At 43.7% G+C, this 18,902-nt stretch overlaps 1 protein-coding gene across 4 annotated transcripts in view; it reads left to right on the forward strand.

Moving 5' to 3' along the window:
- Positions 1-5,907: 5,907 nt before the first annotated feature.
- CACNB4 (calcium voltage-gated channel auxiliary subunit beta 4) overlaps positions 5,908-18,902 on the forward strand; it is a gene marked incomplete at its 5' end in the record, with an annotated part of 250,477 nt that continues 237,482 nt past the window's right edge. Inside the window, 2 exons of one of the 4 annotated variants that reach the window (XM_082395765.1) lie at positions 5,908-6,227; positions 6,736-6,819. In XM_082395765.1, the coding sequence (XP_082251891.1) occupies positions 6,171-6,227; positions 6,736-6,819 (141 nt within the window). Of the gene's footprint in view, positions 6,228-6,396; positions 6,510-6,735; positions 6,820-18,902 lie in introns of those variants that run through there. The other 3 variants (XM_082395769.1, XM_082395766.1, XM_082395770.1) reach the window with 3 other exon arrangements.

An 18,902-nucleotide genomic window follows, 5' to 3' on the forward strand; every position in this document is an offset into this window, starting at 1 on the left:
TGGTGCTGTAAAGTTCTATAGATTTTTTTTTTTTTTTTTTTAATTATTTATTTATTTATATATTTATTTATGGCTGTGTTGGGTCTTCGTTTCTGTGCGAGCGCTTTCTCCAGTTGCGGCAAGCGGGGGCCACTCTTCATCGCGGTGCGCGGGCCTCTCACTATCGCGGCCTCTCTTGTTGCGGAGCACAGGCTCCAGACGCGCAGGCTCAGTAATTGTGGCTCACGGGCCTAGTTGCTCCGCGGCATGTGGGATCCTCCCAGACCAGGGCTCGAACCCGTGTCCCCTGCATTGGCAGGCAGACTCTCAACCACTGCGCCACCAGGGAAGCCCAAGTTCTATAGATTTTGACAGATGCATAGTGTCAAATATCCACTATTATAGTATCATACAGAATAGTTTCACCACCCGAAAAAATCCCGTGCTTCACCTATTCAACCCTCCCCTTCTCGAACCACTGACCTGTTTACTGTCTTTATAGCTTGACTTTTTCTAGAATCACATATAAATGTAATCATTTATGTAGCTACAAATGTAGCCTCAGACTGGCTTCTTTCACTTAGCAATATGCATTTAGGGTTTATCCATGTCCTTTTATGGCTTGTTAGTTCATTCTTTTTTTATCACTGAATGGTATTCTGTTGTACGATTTACCACATTTAAAAAAATCCATTCACCTATTGAAGGACATCCTGGTTGCTTCCAGTTTTGGGCGATTATAAATAAAACTGCTATAAACAGTTGCATGTTGGTTTTTGTGTGGACGTAAGCTGGACTGTTGGTTTGTTTAACTTATTAAGAAACTGACAAACTGTCTTCCAAAGTGGCTGTACCTTTTAGCATTCCCATCATCAATGAATAAGAATTCCTGTTGCGGGCTTCCCTGGTGGCACAGTGATTAAGAATCTGCCTACCAATAAAGGGGACACAGGTTCGAGCCCTGGTCTGGGAAGATCCCACGTGCCACGGAGCAACTAAGCCCATGCGTCACAACTACTGAGCCTGTGCTCTAGAGTCCGTGAGCCACAACTACTGAGCCCACGTGCCGCAACTAATGAAGCCCACACGCCTAGAGCCCGTGCTCCACAACAAGAGAAGCCACCACAATGGGAAGCCCGCGCACCACAATGAAGACCCAATGCAGCCAAAAGTTAAAATAAATAAATAAATGAAATAAATTTAAAAAAAAGAATTCCTGTTGCTCCTAATCCTCACTAACAATTGGTATTATCAATTAAAAAAATTTTTTAACCATTCTGGTAAGTGTGAGTGGTATTGTATTGTCATTTTAATTTGCATTTTCCTATTGACAAATGATGTTGGGTATCTTTTCATATGCTTATTTGCTATCCATATGCTTATTTTCTACCATCTTTGGTAAGGTGTCTGTTCAAGTTTTTTGTCCATTTATTAATTGGGTTTTCTTATTGTTGACTTTTGAGAGTTGTTTGTATATTTTGTTTACAAGTTCTTATCAGATTTGTGTCTTGCAAATGTATTCTCCCAGTCTGTGACTTATTTCATTCTCTTAACAGAGTCTTTCACAGAGCAGAAGTTTTTAATTTTAATAAAGCCAAACATACCAATTTTTACTTTGTTGGATCGCATTTTTGGTAGTGGTGTATCTAAAACCTCATCACCAAACCCAAAGTCATGTAGATTTTCTCCTATTTTTTCTCCTAGACGTTTTAAAGTTTTGCACTTTACACTTAGATCTATGATCTATTTTGAGTTAACTTTTTATAAAGTCTGAAGATTTTTCAAAATAGAGGCTTTGAGATAATTCATGTACCATACCATTCATCCATTTAAAGTGTACAATTCGGTGCTTTTTAGTGTATTCAAAGGTATGTGCAACCATCACTCTAATCAGTTTTATTAACATTTTCTTTGCCTCAAAAAGAAGCCCTGTACACTTAGCTATCACCTCAATATCCCCCCAGCCCGAAGCAATCACTAATCTATTTTTAGTCTCTATAGATTTCCTTATTCTGGACATTTCATGTAAATGGAATCATACAATATATGACCTTTTGTGATTGTTTTCTTGCACTTAGCTTAATATTTTCAAGGCTCATCCATATTGTAGCCTGTATCAATACTTAATTCCTTTTTATTGCCAAATAATATTCCATTGTATAGAGATACCACAGTTTGTTTATCCGTTCATCAGTTGGTGGACATTTGGGTTGTTTCCACTTTTTGGCTATTATGAATAATGCTGCTGTGAGCATTCTTGTACAAGTTTTTGCGTGGACATATACTTTTGTTTATCTTGGGTATATACTCAGGAGTGGAATTGCTGGGTCATTTGGTAACCTTATGTTTAACCACTCGAGTAGTTGCCAGACTGTTTTTCAAAGGAGGTGCACCATTTTACATTCCCACCGGTAGTGCATTATATTTCCAATTTCTCTATGTCCTTGCCAACACTTATCTTATGTTTTCATTATAATTATCTAGTGCATGTAAAGTGGTATCTCATGGTATGTTTTTTTTTTTCTTTGGCTGCACCATGGAGCATGCGGGATCTTAGTTCCCCGACCAGGAATCGAACCCGTGTCCCCTTCAGTGGAACATCGGAGTCTTTTTTTTTAAATTAATTAATTAATTTTTGGCTGTGTTGGGTCTTCTTTGCTGCACGCGGGCTTTCTCTGGTTGCGGCGAGCAGGGGCTGCTCTTCCTTGCAGTGTGTGGGCTTCTCATTGCAGTGGCTTCTCTTGTTGCAGAGCATGGGCTCTAGGCACACAGGCTTCAGTAGTTGTGGCACACGGGCTTCAGTAGTTGTGGTTCGTGGGCTCTAGAGCTCAGGCTCAGTAGTTGTGGCACACAGGCTTAGTTGCTCCGTGGCATGTGGGATCTTCCCGGACCAGGGCTCAAACCCGTGTCCCCTGCACTGGTAGGCGGATTCTTAACCACTGCGCCACCATGAAGTCCCGGAACATTGGAGTCTTAACCACTGGACTACCAGGGAGATGTCCTCATGGTTTTGATTTGCATTCCCCTGAAGACTAAAAATGTCAAGCATCTTTTCATGTGCTTATTGGCCATTTGTATATCTTCTTTGGAGAAATGTCTATTTATATTCTTCACCTATTTCAAAATTGGGTTATTTGTCTTTTTATTACCGAGTTGTAATATATATGTGTGTGTGTATATATATATATTTTAGATACAAGTCCCTTATTACATATATTGAATATGATTTGCAAATATTTTCTCTCATCCTGTTGTCTTTTCACTTTCTTGATATTGCCCTTTGAAGTTCAAACATTTTAAATTTTGAAGCCCAGTTTACTTTTTTTTCTTTTGTTGCTTGTGCTCTTGGTGTCATATCTAAGAATCCATTGCCAAATCCAAGGTCATGAAGATTTACCCCTATGCTTTCTTCTAATAGTTTTACATTTTTATGTAAAAAAATGTAAAACTTTCTCATTTAGGTCTTTGGTCCATTTTGAGTTAATTTTTGTACATGGTGTGAGGTAGGGGTCCAACTTCATTCTTTCAGCTCTGGTTCTGGGGGCGGGGACAATGGTGTACCTATCTGAGTGACACCCTCACTTTAGGAGCTGAGTGCTTGGTAGGGAGGGGCAGTAGGCCGGTCTCCTGGCTTGTCTCTCCATGAGCGATCAGGGCCCCAGTATTCTCAGTGGCACTGTGTCCAAGGTAGAGCCCCCATCCCACAAGTGGGGGCTGGGCTAAAGAAGGGAGCCCCCACCTCTCTGCTATATTTGATGGGAACTTAGTCTCAGCAACAGGTGGCTGCTGCAGGATGATAAATGTCCCATGACCTGTCCCTCTCAGGAAAATAACCCTCCATCTGGGAGCTGAGGGGAGAGGAAGCCCTGTGTTCTCAGCTGTACCAGTATACAGTAAGTTTCCCTCTTGCTGAACTGGATGGAGGTGGTGGTGGAGGGGGAAGCAGGTCTTAGTTCAAATACCACAGGCTCACTTTTCTTACTGAGTTTTAGTAAATTTTCTTGAATAAATGTTTCTTCATTGGCTGCATACCCTCAGGACCATTTCCAGAGATTAAAGAATTTTTTAGAAACTATTTTCACTATTTCTGCTGTAAGGTAGGTACAGAGAACTCCTTACTGTCATGCTGCTGTAGATTCTTTTTTGATAACTCAAAGTAGTAAGACTGTGGGCAGTGGAAAACCAGAAAACTCAAATCCCAGTGCCCACATAGTAATTCATTCTGTAAGTATTGATTAAAGATCAACTAGGAAAATGGCTGGGAACTAAAAATGGATTGAGCTGACGGTAACTAAAACAGGAGTTCTGCATTGGCATACATACCATTACCCATACACTTTACGAAATATCTACTCTATGTGAGGTATAAGAGTGGAAGATAAAAAGCTAAAAATCTATTTTAGAAATTACGTTTTCACAAAAAGAGAACAAGTAAACCAAGGCAGCCTGCACTAAGTGCCCAGAGAATAAATGCTCCAGTTTTTCAGGGGCACAAGAAACTACCCAGACCTGGAATGGTCAGGGGAGATTTCTGTGGAGGGAGAGTGTGCCGAGACAGGCTGGGAAGAAGGGTAGATTCAGCCCAGTGTGGGTTGGGGGAAGGACACATTCCAAGGCAGAGGTGCTGAAGTGGGATTGTATTTGGTATGTCTGAGTAATAATGAGTAGACCTGTCTGCTTGCTGGAAAGTCTGTTTAGAGATCAAGTTGGAGAAATGAGGTGGCGACCAGAAAAGCAGCGGCTTGATTGTTGGACCATGGAGTTTGGACCCTGTCTCGTGGGCTGCTGAGAGCAATGAGTGCTTTTTAGAGAAGAGTGGGTTGGGCAAAGAGATTTTAGGAAAATGGCTTTGCCTGTAGTGTGTAGATAGAATGGAGTGTGTGTGTGTGTGTGTGTGTGTGTCCAGCAGGGAGCCTGGAGGCAAGGAGACTAGTTATTAGGCTGTTACAAAAAACTGAAGGTCTGGATTAAGTGAAGGGGGTGGGAATGGAAAGAAAGTGTCTGGTGGATGGTAAAACATAATCAGGACCTCAATAAGGCCAACCAATTGTTAAAACAAACATGGCAGTTTCCCTAAAAAAATACTAGAACCCAAAGTGACATGGGCTGATTTAGCAGTCTGAGATACTATGCAAATTTTATTGATAGATTTTTCTTGCAGTTACTGTAATTAAACAGGGTCTCTTTATTTTTGAATTCGCATATGTTTTTCTTTCCTCTTCTTGTTGCTTCAAATCCCTCTTCTCCACAATTCGCTTTTAATTTGATCTCAAATTAATCTCTAGTATGTTTTTGCAGGAGGAAACCAAGGGTTGCAACAATGGCAAAGATTGTGTATGATTTCAAAGATGAGTTTCCTCCCTTGAAAACAGATGTCCGCGTAGAAGTGGGAGGCACGTGGCCAACTCTTTAGCAGGTCTAACATGACCTTCAAAACTCCTTAGGGTATGCTGGTCTCCTGCGGGGCTGCATCCCCGTCAGACTCAGGCTGTCATAGTCGCCCTCGGCTGCCTGGATGTGTATGTCTTGGGGTTCTGAAGCTAGAGTTCACAAAACAATACAAAAACACCGACAAAAACCAAACCACAAAACCCCATGCCTTACCACCGTGGGCAGATGAGTGAAGTCGCGGAAGAAAGGTTCGACTCTTGCCCTTTTAAAATTCCAGTGCAGCAAACACACACACACACACACACACACGCACACACACACCCGGGTCGGCTCTTCCCACTCCCTCACACTGCACCAGCGTCCCTCCCAAAGTCCTGATTCATGAACCGTGCCACCTTTGTCTCATTCTAAACTGTGCAGACTATTTTAATCTTCCCACCCCCATCCCAGATTACCCCCCTCCCTTTCTCCTCTGGAAAGCTCTGATGTAAGGCGCTCGATAGGTGGGAGAGCGCTTCTCCCGATCGGCTCCGGTAGGCGAGATTCCGAGAAGCCCCCTCCGCAGGACCTCCGCCTGCGGGGGCCGCTGCCCGGGACCCGGCTGCGGGCGCGGGGGAAGCGTCTCGGTCGCTTTAAGGTGTTGCGCTCTCAGAAGGGCGGGCAGGGAGCCCGGGAGCCGGCGCGGTCCCGGGAGCGGGTGGGGAAGTCCTGCAGCCCTCCCCTACCTCCCGCTTCCGAGCGTCCCGGGGCCTCGCCGCCCTCCGCCCACCGCGCACGGGCCGGCCATGCGGCTGTGAACCATGTCCTCCTACGCCAAGAACGGGACGGCGAACGGGCCGCGCTCCCCCACCTCGCAGGTACCGCCCCCTCCTCCCCCTCCTCCCCCCTCCTCGCCTGCCCTAGAGCGCCCCGCCTTCGCGCCTGGCCCCCAGTCCTGGGAGTCTGAGGCCCCGCTCCCTCCCCCCTCCCCCTCCCCCCGCGTCCCTTCCTCCTCCGCCCCTCCTCTTTCTCCTCCTTCTCGTCCTCCTCCTTCTCACCTCGTCCGGGTCTCTGCGCTCCCGCTCCGGAGCCCGCAGCCTTCCCCAGCCCATGCCGGGGACTCGGACCCCGCACCCTGAGAGTCTTTGTTAATGGATGTGGTGGGTGCTCGCGGGCTGCTCTTCTCGGGCACCTTTTCAGCCGTCGAGGCTTGAGTGGGTGGGTGGGGTGGAGGCTGTATCTGGGGACCGCGGAGGAGACTTGGGTGCGGGCTCTGGGGGACCCCGGGGATCTGGTGTCCGGAGGCGGACTCTAGCCAGGGGTGGTCGCCCGGCTCCACACTGCCGTCCTCACCGGGTTCTTTCTGGCTCCGTGTGTCGAGTCCAGGTGGCCCGAGGCACCACGACCCGGAGGAGCAGGTTGAAAAGATCCGATGGCAGCACCACTTCGACCAGCTTCATCCTCAGACAGGTAGGAGGCGGGCGCAGGGGAGCAGGTTGGGCAGCAAGCCGAGCGCGCGGCGCGGGGTCAGGAAGCCGAGCGCGGCCCCCACGTGCGGGAGCGGCTGGTAACGTCTCCGCGCGTCGCTTTGCGGCCGCGGGCGGGAGCTCCGGCTGGTCCTTCATTCTCTGCCCCGGGTTCCCAAGTCTTCGGGTCCTGGGAAGTTAGTTTGTGGGTGTGGACACAAGCCGGCGGGGACCTAGTTTAGGTCAGGGACGTTGAATTTAAGACTGGAAGCCATTTCTTTTTGCACCTTCGATGCGTGAGGAAGCGTCTTAAAGTCGTGTGACTTGACTTTGAGCGATCAGAGCCCCTGGGGCCGGACAACTGCTGTGATTCGGCTGAGAGAGGGCTCTTCTATTTTGCCGTATTTTGAATACTCTCCTTTGTCATCTCGGAGCTCTGGTCAAATGAAAGACACTTGGAACAGAAAGTTTGGTCTCGCTTTGGGACCTATTTCATTTGCTCAGTTAGGGAAAGACAGCCGGATCTGGTTTAAATCGAAATAAGCGAAGGCCGGCCCTCAGTTTCTGGGGTCTCGGTGGTGCTACACTTAGTTTTTGTTTTCTTAGGGGTTGTTTTCTTCCGCGTGGTTCTAGTGCGTGTTGACCGTGCTAAAAATCGCCGGTTCCGCTGAATGCTGAGGTGCCTTTTACCTTGATACAGGATATTGCTCCTTAATTTGCTGCAAAGAAACCACCCTTACATAGCTGCTGGGTGCTAGAGAGATCATGCAAAAGGGAATCACCTTGATCTCTCTTTGGAACAGAAACTGTCGAGGTGTGTTAGTTCGGGGTACCCTGGGAGGACTTTGGTCATCGCACCAAGACGTTTTTATCCCAAGGCTCCGCTGTGGGCTGCTGGAGTGACCTTGGGAAATTTTTTTCCCTCTGGGTCACTCAGATCATTGTGTAATGTGTTTTTAACCTATGATGGCAGCTGCAGTGTGTTTCTGTAGTGATTGTCATCAATTTAAACAGATTATCCATGACGAATTGGGTATTAGACTTAGAATTGGACTCAGACCTCTCCTAAAAAGTCCATAGAGCATATTTACATAATATTGATTACATAGGCATGCATTTTCTGCAGAAACAAATTATTCCTACTACTCTTTAATTGAGTGAGTACTAAGCATGTACATTTAAAAAATATATTTTAGATTCTGAATTCATTCGAAAGTGTATTCTATCCTTTTTGCAGTGCTTAGATTATTTACGTATTTAATAAAGCAAAAACATTCTTCATCTTTTACAAAAATTGAGTTAGGTGACTGAAATCTTGTTTATGTTATTTTGTAGGTGCCTATTTTTGGTAGTGTTTTATTATTGCAAATTCTTAGAAATACTAATTATACAGCAGTGTATTCCATGAGCTGTTTGACTAAAACTTTTGAGTTCAGCTACACCATCACTTCACTAATGTTTTATTCTTCCAAGCACAGAGCCATCAATATCCTTTGTAATATCCTTTCTTATTCTTTCCTCAGTTTAAATGAATAAGTGAGATAATGCATGTATAAGTTCTTGTTAAGTGTGCTGGTATGTGTTGGCTTAAAAATTTAAAAAGTATTCATGCTAAATAATTTTGAGAGTAATTTAAACCATTGCAGATTTTTGGAACAAATATATTTCATAAGTCTTTCTGAAAATAGGCTAGGATTTATTGGTGTAATAAGATGGCCTAATTTAAATTCAGAAGCTAGCTGTGATTGTATTATATACACAATCTTAACTAATTTTTCTGCACAAAAATAATACATAATTTTTGTGAGCACTTACAGTTCGGTAAGCATCCTATATATGATCTTGTTTAAATGGCATAATGTAGACTTTGATAATGGCTACAATAAAATAACTGAGGGATTTTTATTTATTTGACAAGAGATGAAAAATGATTCCAAATGTAACTTTAACAGTGTATTTTGAAATTAAATTGAACAGTTTTCACCCAAATGTCAAAAAAGTATTTTTTTAAAAAGCACAACTGTTTATGTTACTACAGACTCATTATTTGTAGAGTGACCAGTGGTTTATTGTTTTCAAATTCTTGATGTATTTCACAATCTGTGTGATGCCTTTGCACATGAAGAAGATAGTGAGGATACCAATAAAAACAGTGCTGCTCATTTCTCTGCTATATCATTTACAGAGATGGGAGGGGGAAGATTTCACTTACTAAAAAAAAAAAAAAAAAAAAAAGGATGTGTTGAATCAGATGGGTAAATCTGGGCTGGTGGTAAAGAACAGAGGACAGCTGGCAAACTCATCAAATAGAACAGTGTTTATTCTCTGAGCTGGTAAAAAAATTTCAGTGTTCATGTGTGTGTATGCACAGATGAATATGTGTGCACACATGTACACATGTGAGTTGGCCTGAAAATGAACAGACTGAGACAGAGAGCCTGCCTCTCCCCTGAGGACTGCTCACAAAGTCCCTCTGGCATCTTTGACCTTGTTTCCTGGTCTCCTAGATTGCTGCCCTCCACAATTTAGGAGGGATGGAGGTTTTGGAATGAATCCAGGGAGCAGCTAAATTATTTCTTTGAGGAAAAGTGAGAAGATTAAGTATTTTGCCACTGAAAGGAGAGAGAGCTAGAGGTGACCCAGTAATGATCTTCAAAATGTACACAAAGATGGGACTTCCCTGGCGGTCCAGTGGTTAAGACTCTGCGCCTCCCCTTCAGGGGTCTCGGGTTGATCCTTGGTTGGGGAACTCTGATCCCATATGCTGTGCGGTGCAGCCAAAAAAAAAAAAAAGTACACAAAGACGTTCTTTGGAAATGTGATGGGCTGTTGTCAGTCTTCACTGAGGATGAAACTCAAGAATTGGCTACAATTAGAAAGGAATGATGCTTTTACAGCAAGACTTTCCGAAGAGTGTTGATATCATTGGAATGGCTTTCCAAGTAAGGCTGTAGAATTTTCTCTCAGGAGATTACTTTCGACAGGCTATTTATGAATGGATTGTTTATTCATGTTTAACATTTTTAGGAAACACATTAAATATTTGCTATGTGCCTAACACTGCACTAGATATTGTGGAATAGAAATGAAAAGAAGAATGAGACACAGCTTCTGTACCCAAAGGATTTTATGATCTAGTTATGGAGACATAGATGTATACAAATAATACGGTGAAATGGAGTAAGGAATTAGGGTGTCTGCAGAATGCCCATGTGTGCTAAGTATATGAAATACCCATGGGTGGCACTGTGCATACAGTTTGTGTGGTAGAATGCTACAGGTTATTCTCACTGGGGTTACTCCCACTTTTCTCCCCACTGGGGTTCGAAGGAAAATCTGATCAGAGTGAGGTCAGTTTGTTGACCTCTCCTTGTTAAGTCTGCCTTTATGAGAACTGCAGGGTCTTACAAGGCCTGGCTCCTAACAGCTTCCAGCCTCATCTTAAGCCATGATCTCTAAGCTCTGGACACAAATCTTGAACACACCACCCTCCCTCCTGCCGTAGGCCCTTTGCACATGCTGAGTTGTCTGTGTGGAGGGCTCTTGCTCTCCCTTCTGCCTAGTTGATTTTTTAATCTTCCTTGAGACCTAAGTTTAGTCTTCACTTCTTTTTCTGACCTCCCTGTTAAGGTTAGTTCCTTAACCGTGTACCTCATCCCAGAGTGCATTGTGCCAGTTCTCAATAGTACCATCACTATTTATTTAACATTGCATTATTTAACATGTAATTAGATATTTTTGTTAATGTCTGTCTCCCTATCCAGATAACAAGTTCCACTAGGGCAGGGACATGTTTGTATTTGGTCTCCTTTTTGTCCTCAGCACTTAGCATAGTAGATGTTCAGTAAATACTCATTTGATTGAATGAAGGAGTGGATGAATGGAGGACTAGCTTGATATATTTTAGACATGAGGTTCTGCTCCAATATTAAACTCTTTGTTTAATCTGGAGAAATTGCCTCCTAACAAACCTCCCCCAAATTTAGTGACTTAAAGCAACAACATTTAAAAGAAAGTCTGTGTACTGGGCAGACACAGTTCTTCTTTGTGTGATGTTACCTGGGTACTGGGAAGGCTGAAATGTCTAAGACAGCCTCACGCGTGTGGTTGGTGGTTGGTGCTGGCTGCTGGCTGAGAACTCAGGTAAGATTTTGGCATAGGGCTCACTTTTCCTCTACCTGGGCCTCTCAGCATGGTTGCTTGAGCTTCCTCCCAACATGGTGGCTAGGTACCAAGCAGGACCATCCCAAGAAGCAAAGGCTGAAGCTGCAGACTTTATAAGACCTGGTATCAAAAGCTATATGACATCACTTCTGTTGCAATCTCTAAGTCAAAACAAATCAAAGGGGTAGCCCAGTTTCAAAGGGAGGGGAAATAGACTCTATCTTTTGATGGGGTGTGTCAAGGTCACCTTACAAAGGAGCACATAGAATGGAAGATATTGTTGCAGCCATCTTTGGAACCATCTACCTTAAAGCAAGGTTCCTTCTGTTTTTTTTAGATTATGCTAATCAGATGATCATTACAATAATTCAGTGAACCCACACTGTACATAGAGATCTAAAACACATTCAGATACTAAGTTGATACTATAATAAAACAGGTTGGCAAAAATATTCTTTGGGTTCTAATTTGAGCACTGGTTATAGACACATTTCTCTGATGAAATGCAGATTCATCAACAGAAGGTATATGCTTTGTGCATAGCTCTAAGAATAATCATACACTTGGAGTCATGCATATATGCAAAATTTATCCATAAGCTTAGAATCACAGAATTATAGAACCGGAAGAGATTGTGGAGGGAAAGTACTTTGATTCCCCATTTTCAGATGAATGAAACACAGACCCAAGGACCTAAAGCCCTTACCAAGGTCACATCAACAGATAGTGGCAGAACAGAGACAGGAGACCCCCACTCAGATTCTACAGTTTTTCCACCCAACACACTTCATCCCTGAATAATTAAGACAGGCACACAAACACACGTAGATGTGGACACATGAAAGGACTTACTCCTCTTAGAGCCTAGAAATATTCCTAGTTTATATGGTTACTGTGAAGAGCAAAGCAACCACTGAAGAATCTGCAGACTGTAGTTTTTTCCCAGTTTTATCATGGGATGGAATTTTTGTTTGCATGGTTCACGGTTCATGGAGGTTTGTTTGTTTGTTTACTTACTAACATACTAGTGATTGTATTAGCCAGTCTAACCAGAAGATGAAACTACTTGAGTTTTTACAGCTGAGGGACTTGAATTACAGAGACATGATTAAACAGATGAGGGGAGGGCTTAAAAGCTAAACCTAGAGGTTAGCAACAGCAGGAAGCTGCTCTCACCTCTAGGTACAAGGACAAGGGGAGGAGACTGTAACTAGAACCCAGGGGCCAAAACCACCTGGTAGGTGCTGGAACCAGTGGGGTACTGTTTGTAGGAGCAAGAGACACAGAGGAGATGCAGCCTCTGCCAGAGAAGCCACTTGAGGTGGAGAAAATGGGGAGAAGTACTCTGGCTTCTCCTTTCTTGTGCTCCCCACCCCTGCCTTGCCTCCCACTGTCTGACCTGGACACCAGCTGACATGGGAGTCTGAGAAACAACCTGCGGGCCATGGGCCCCCTGAGACAGAAAGCAGAGCAGAGAAAGGAGAGGATGAATCTGAGGAAAACAGGCCAGGACTGGCACGACTATTATTATATTTTAGCTGCCTGGAAGATAATAATGAATCATTTTCATCAGCAAAATTGGAAGCTTTTACTTGCTCTGTAAGTCGACCGTCCTTGCTAAATGATATAATCCAGTGACAGTGAACTTTAAGGAAAAGTTTACACCTATTTCCTTTGTGAATTCTATCCAGAATGCATCTTCCCAAATTGAGATCTGATAGAGCAAAAAAGAACTCTGCCTCTGTGGCAAACTGTGCTTCGTTCTGGCTCTTGGGCTTGAATAAATGAAACTGAATTTATGAAGCTTCTTTCTGATTGAGAAATCTAATTACTAGGCAGCTAACCAGTTAAGCAGTCGTTTTTGCTTTTCTCCGAGTTTCTGTTCTTGGCGTGCAGAGTTCCCGAAATCTCATTTTTTATGGAATAAAGAACTATTTATCCTTCAGTTTAGGTTGATAAGATGTTATTGAAGCTTACATAAATTCTGATTCAAATTTTAATGCTTCTAGAAAATTATAGGACGCCACGTGAAAATGAAGCTGAAAATGACCTTGGCTTTGCTGTGGTCCTCTCCCTGTAATTATTCCACGTGCTGCCCCAGACAATGCTGTTATCAAGGAGCAGGGACTGTTTCTTCATCAAGGGAAAAAGCAAGGGCAGAGCTGAAGAGAATGTAGTTTTGTCTACAAACTACAGGTTGTAGCTAGTTGTAGAAATGAGTCTCTTCACTCCGGATGAGCCTACTAACTCAGTGGGGTTAGCTGGGCCCAGCAGGTCGAGTTCTAACCCATCTTTTCTGGCTGAGGTTGTGACGTTGTCCAAGCTCATCATTGTCCTCTGAGTCTGGTCCTTTCTTGGTCTTATTTCTGCAGCTCAGATTCAGAAGAAAGCATAAGCCCTAACCAGGGTGACTGGGCTTGCACCTCACTCAGATTCACTGAAGACCCCAGGAAATGTCCACAGACTTGTGGGGAGTGGAGCGTGCAGGCCGCATTCCATGTTTGGCCTCTGCAATGCTTTGGAGAGGAGTGCTTCCTAGAACAGCGCCACCCTCTCTGCTTGCTCGCCCTTTTCAGCCGGAGTGTGTGTGTGTGTGTGTGTGTGTGTGTGAGAGAGAGAGAGAGAGAGAGAAGGACCATCTGAGCCCCTGCCCGGTATAGGCAGAGCCCCTGGATGGTGTTCACTTCCTTTGAGTCCAGGACGTTGCACCAGTATTTCCCCGTTGGGCTGTGCAGAGCACTTCCTTACCGTCCCCAATCACACATTCTCTTGATAATACCTCTCCAGATTAGAATCCATCAAATTGATAAGTTTCAAGAAGAGCTAGGCTGTTATCTGTAAAGAACCCCAATAAAACCCCATTCTGATTTAAACAGCCAGTATGGTCCTGCCTTCACACAGTTACATGTCCTCATTCTCCCTGAGCCAGGAAAACACAGAGGTAGAACACGCACTCTTTGTTCTAGAAGAGTGTAAGTTATGAACTTGACTACAGAGCGACACGTCAGGCATTTTACATGGATTCAACCATGTGCACAGGGTCAGGGAGGGGGGTAGGGTGAGAACTAGAAGCCTGAACTAATGAAGAGGCTTAATTACAGATTCAATTTTAAGGGAATAGTTTTATTGCTTTCAAGTAACGATAATGACAAGCTGTGTGCTTCGGTAGCCCGCCCTTCAGAAAGCGAGAAGGCTGATGAATTACCAACACCTGGCTTGAATATAGATAGTGCTTTGAAATTCCTTGAAGACGGTTTTCATTTTAACTAGAAAAACATGCCCCTCTCTAAACTTTCCTACTTTCTTTGCTATATCCTTTCTTATTACACCCATAAACAGAGCAGAGGTAATTACTTGAATCCAAAGGATGACATTCAGCATTGTGCTTTATGTACTGAAAGTATAAGTTAGATGGGGCCATAAAACTTGAGAGACATCTGCTGAATCTTTCTGATCATTTTTACTGTAATCATTGAATGACAAAGTGTGCCTATTTTATTTCTCATTTTATGTTCTTTTCTGTTGGTGGAGGTATCTTTCTCCAGGGCTGCAATTTAAATTGCTGGAGCAGAAGTCTTTGTTTTGAGAGGAAATATTTTGTAAACAAACTTGAAAAGAATCGGCATTTTTTTCAGGTAGTCAGAATCACTAGAAATGGTAAACTTTTGTAGTGCTCACTGTGTCTGAATGTTATGATATTATTTTTTAACTCCTTAGGACATTTTTTTTTTCCATTTCTTTTTTGATGCAGGAAAGACCAATGGTAATGGAAATGCATAATAACTCACATAGATGAATTTATCGTCCTGGCCCACTTCCTTCTCCAGTGGCCTAGTGCTAGGGTAACAGCTCAAAGGCTGATTATGTTTCCAAATCAAACAAGTGGACAAAATCCTCACTGTTAAGGTTGGAGTGCTTTATGGTCACAGCTTTCTTATTTGGCCTCTTTGTGTGTGTGAGTGGAACAGAAATGAGGAAGTCATTCTTTCAGGAATTCAGAGGCTGTATTCTGTTATCACCATAATCTAATTTTTGAACATTTTCATCACCCCCCAAAAAAACCTTGTAACCATTAGCTGTCATTCCCCAACCTCCTCCCCACCCCCAGCCCTAGGCAACCACTGATCTACTCTCTGTGTCTATAGATTTGCCTGTTCTGCACATTTCATTCCAAATTACATTCATGTAACTGGGATCATACAATAATATGTGATCTTTTGTGACTGGTTTTGGATTATTTCATTAGCATATTCTCTACACCAGTCTGAAGGTTTCCAGTCGTAGCCCCTGGTCTAAATGCAAATGTTGGCCTGCCTGTGGAAAGAGACTTGCCTTTCCTTAAGCCTAGATCCAGACAGCACTTCAAGTCATGGTGTTGAATTGGGTGGATCGTATTTGTATTTATTTTGGAATTGCAGTGTCAGGTCATAAAGCTGAATTTGGGGGGGAGGGGTAAAACTATTTGACCTGCATGGAAATCAAATCCCTGCCCTTGGCCTCCTTGTCATCAAGACTGAACAAAACTGAGTGACTCATCTATAGAAGGGATTTATGAAATAGGATGAGATCGACAGGATTAAAGAAAAATGTCAGGATTAAAGAAAAGTGATCAATGCCATCATTTTCAATAATTTTTAGTGATAGAAATGTCTTGGGTACTTACAATTCAAATTACTTCTTTTATTTTATCTAGATGTTTGTAATAACTCAGCTTTGGTAATTATATTTCTTCCTTGAGAGATACAATTAAGGAGAAAGCAGAGTGCTTGAGTCCCAAGCTAAGTACAATATTTATGAGAATTATTGGGTGTATAAAACTGTACTTTCTATGTGGCAGGTGCTGCTCAATTATATTTGAGCACTTCCCTGGGGGACAAAAGTCAATTATCAACATAGTCGTGTGGGAGAGAAATAGGTCAGCTGCAAACATTCTCTGCTAATTTCAGAAAGCTTGAGGGGTGATTTCTTTTGGGGGATTTTTTTTTATTATTCCTTTGGTTGTTGTAGGAAGACCTTCTGATTAGGGAAGGCTCAGTTTTTCATTTGGGTGTCTTATTCAGTTACTTTACTGTGAATATTTCTTTTGATCATGTAAAATGAAAATTAAACAAAACAGTATCTTTTAAAAAACTGTCAAATCTACATTGTAAGAATAATGTGTACCATGGGTATTATTATTACTGTTTCTTATACATTAGTAGAGATGCTCAGGCTTTAAACTCACCTGGTAAAATGCAAATTTCATATTTGCAAGTATTTCGTTTAATAGTTCTGTTACATAGGAAGAGTAAAAAGTGTTAATTGTTAAAAAAGGAAGGATACTGGTGTTTTTTAAATGCATAATTCAGTGACATTAAGCCCATTCGCTGGTGTCATTTTTATTTCATTTTACTTTATTTTTTTATAAATTTATTTAATTTATTTATTTATTGGCTGCGTTGGGTCTTCATTGCTGCGTGCAGGTTTTCTCTAGTTGCAGTGAGCAAGGGCTGCTCCTCATTGCGGTGCACGGGCTTCTCATCGCGGAGGCTTCTCTTGTTGCGGAGCATGGGCTCTAGGCGTGAGGGCTTCAGTAGTTGTGGCGCACGGGCTTAGTTGCTCCGCGGCATGTGGGATCTTCCCGGACGAGGGCTTGAACCCGTGTCCCCTGCATCGGCAGGCGGATTCTTAACCACTGTGCCACCAGGGAAGTCCTGCTGTCATTTAAAAAATGAGTGTGGCAGGTTATTTAAAAAGTGCAGACCAGACAAAACTTAAATATATCCTACTTCAAAATACACTAAAAATGTCCGCCATTGTCCAGGCCCCCAAACACAGCTGTGACCTTGTTTGAAGCCACAACAACAGCAGCAGGAAACCGGCCCTGGAGCACGTCACAGTGCCGTGGGGACTGCAGTTGGGCAGAACCAGGAGGTACTGTGGGTGCCCAGCCGACCCCCAGGCTGGGTGCGGAGAGGTGGATGGGAGTAGGTTGGGGCCCTGCCCCAGAACACCTGTTTTCTTCTTCCTCCACTGTCTGAAATCCGAACAGTTTCTAGATGATTTGGGTTAACGAACAGCCTATTTTAAAACTGTGAACGTTCCTGGGAGTCTTAAGGGGCTCTCGTCACTCATCTGTGATTGTGGTTTGACTTACTGCCTGCAGGTAAGCTCATTTCACTCTTGTCCCCAAGCCCACCTCAACAAGGCGGACGGCTCCCAACAAAGACCCCAGTCTCCCTGGGTCTCTTTGTCCTTTCACACCTGTGTTCTCCCCTTACTTTCCCTTACTTTCCCCCCGACCCGGCCCTGCTACAAGCACACCTGCCCAGATGCAGACTCAACCCCTGCTCTCTTCCCTCAACCCCCTCAGTCGTGCCATTCCTTTCTCCTTGAAGAAGGTCTCACCATTTTCACTTGATCTTTCCATCTGTTAAACCCTTCTAGAACCTTCTCCTCCATGAAGTTCTGTGATACGGCTCCAGGTCTCCTTCTCTGGCACTCCCTGACATTCTGTTTTGACCGTTCCCTATTAAATTCTCCTTTGTGTAACCTGAAGGACCCTGTGCCCCACCAGCCTGTGGGTCTATGTGGCCATTGTCACTAACTAATCACGTGGTGCAAGAGGAAGGAGGAGCAGCTTGGAAAGGAAGTCTTGATGTAGAGACACTGATAATGTCCATTTTGCTTGTTCACCTCTCCTAGCTGTAGACAGAGGACTGCAACGCCTTGTCTCCTAATAGCCTGCCCATTATCTCTGAGTCAAGGGGGTGATCACGACTCTGTCCCTCGTTGAGCTCGGCTGCCACAAGCCTTTGAAGGAGGTTATTCCCGCTGCAGTTGCTCTGCTTCATCTGAGGACACTGCTTCCTTCTTACTAAGATGCTGCTTCTCAAGCAAAATCTCCAAGGTGACAGACAGCACTATACTCTTCAGCCTCTCTGGACAAGTTGTGTTCCAGACTTCCTCAACTCTGGGTCACACTCTGAACCCTGGGCCCTCGAGTGGCACTTGCTGTGCCCTGCATCTCACACGTCCCCTTGTAAAGCCAGCTTCTGTGCTTTCAGCCTGCATCTCACTGTAGGGTTACAACTAGGAAACAGACGTCATTCTGCCCCTGCCCCAGGACTGTACACAAAACTTGCTTCGAACAGCGACTCTCCCACCCATGCATACATGTTGACCTGTACAGTTTGATGTAGCCAGAGCCAAACTTTGAATCCTCTATTAGTCTCATTGATAATATACTAATAGTAATTTATGTATTTTTTCTTTATTTTTGTTTTATGAATTTGAATGGGGGTGCGAATAGAAAAAATAAGAGGAAAGAGGAAGGTAATATTGGGGCCTGAAGCACTTTGGGAGTTAGTGCAGGCCTGGGTTGGATATCAGAATGGAGACCTTGGGACAGAGAAGGAGGGCACTGGGTGCCTGGAGAGAAAAACAGTGGCTGGTGGGAGATGGTTTCAGAAAGGGAAGTGAATGAGGAACACATTTTGTTTATTTCAGACTTTGTTCTGGAACTGTATCTGTTGGGAATCTTTCAGTTGCAAATAAAACTCAATGCAATTGGCTAAGGCAAAGTATAGAATTAGTGGCTTATGCTAGTGAAAAGTTCAGGAGTACGTCTCGGTAGCTTCAGGTATGGCTTGTTCCAGTTCATGACTTCATCAGGGCTTCTGTTCCCTTTCTCTGCAGTTCTTCCAGTACTGCATGCTCTTCTGTGCTCAGTTCTGTGTGCTGGCTCAGGCCTCGGTTTGGCATTTGTCATGGTGGCAGCAGTGGCCACAGTGGCTCAGGGTCTCCCATTCACCCACTCCCCTGTTCAGAGGAAGAACTAGTTCTCTTATGGTAGCTCCAGCAAAAAAGAAAAGAAGGTTTTGTTTGTTTGTTTTCAGAGGTACCACCCTCCCTCTGAAACAACACAATATACACACACACATA

The sequence above is a fragment of the Balaenoptera borealis genome (genome assembly GCF_965194805.1).
Source record: "Balaenoptera borealis genome assembly, chromosome: 6".
Taxonomy (NCBI): domain Eukaryota; kingdom Metazoa; phylum Chordata; class Mammalia; order Artiodactyla; family Balaenopteridae; genus Balaenoptera; species Balaenoptera borealis.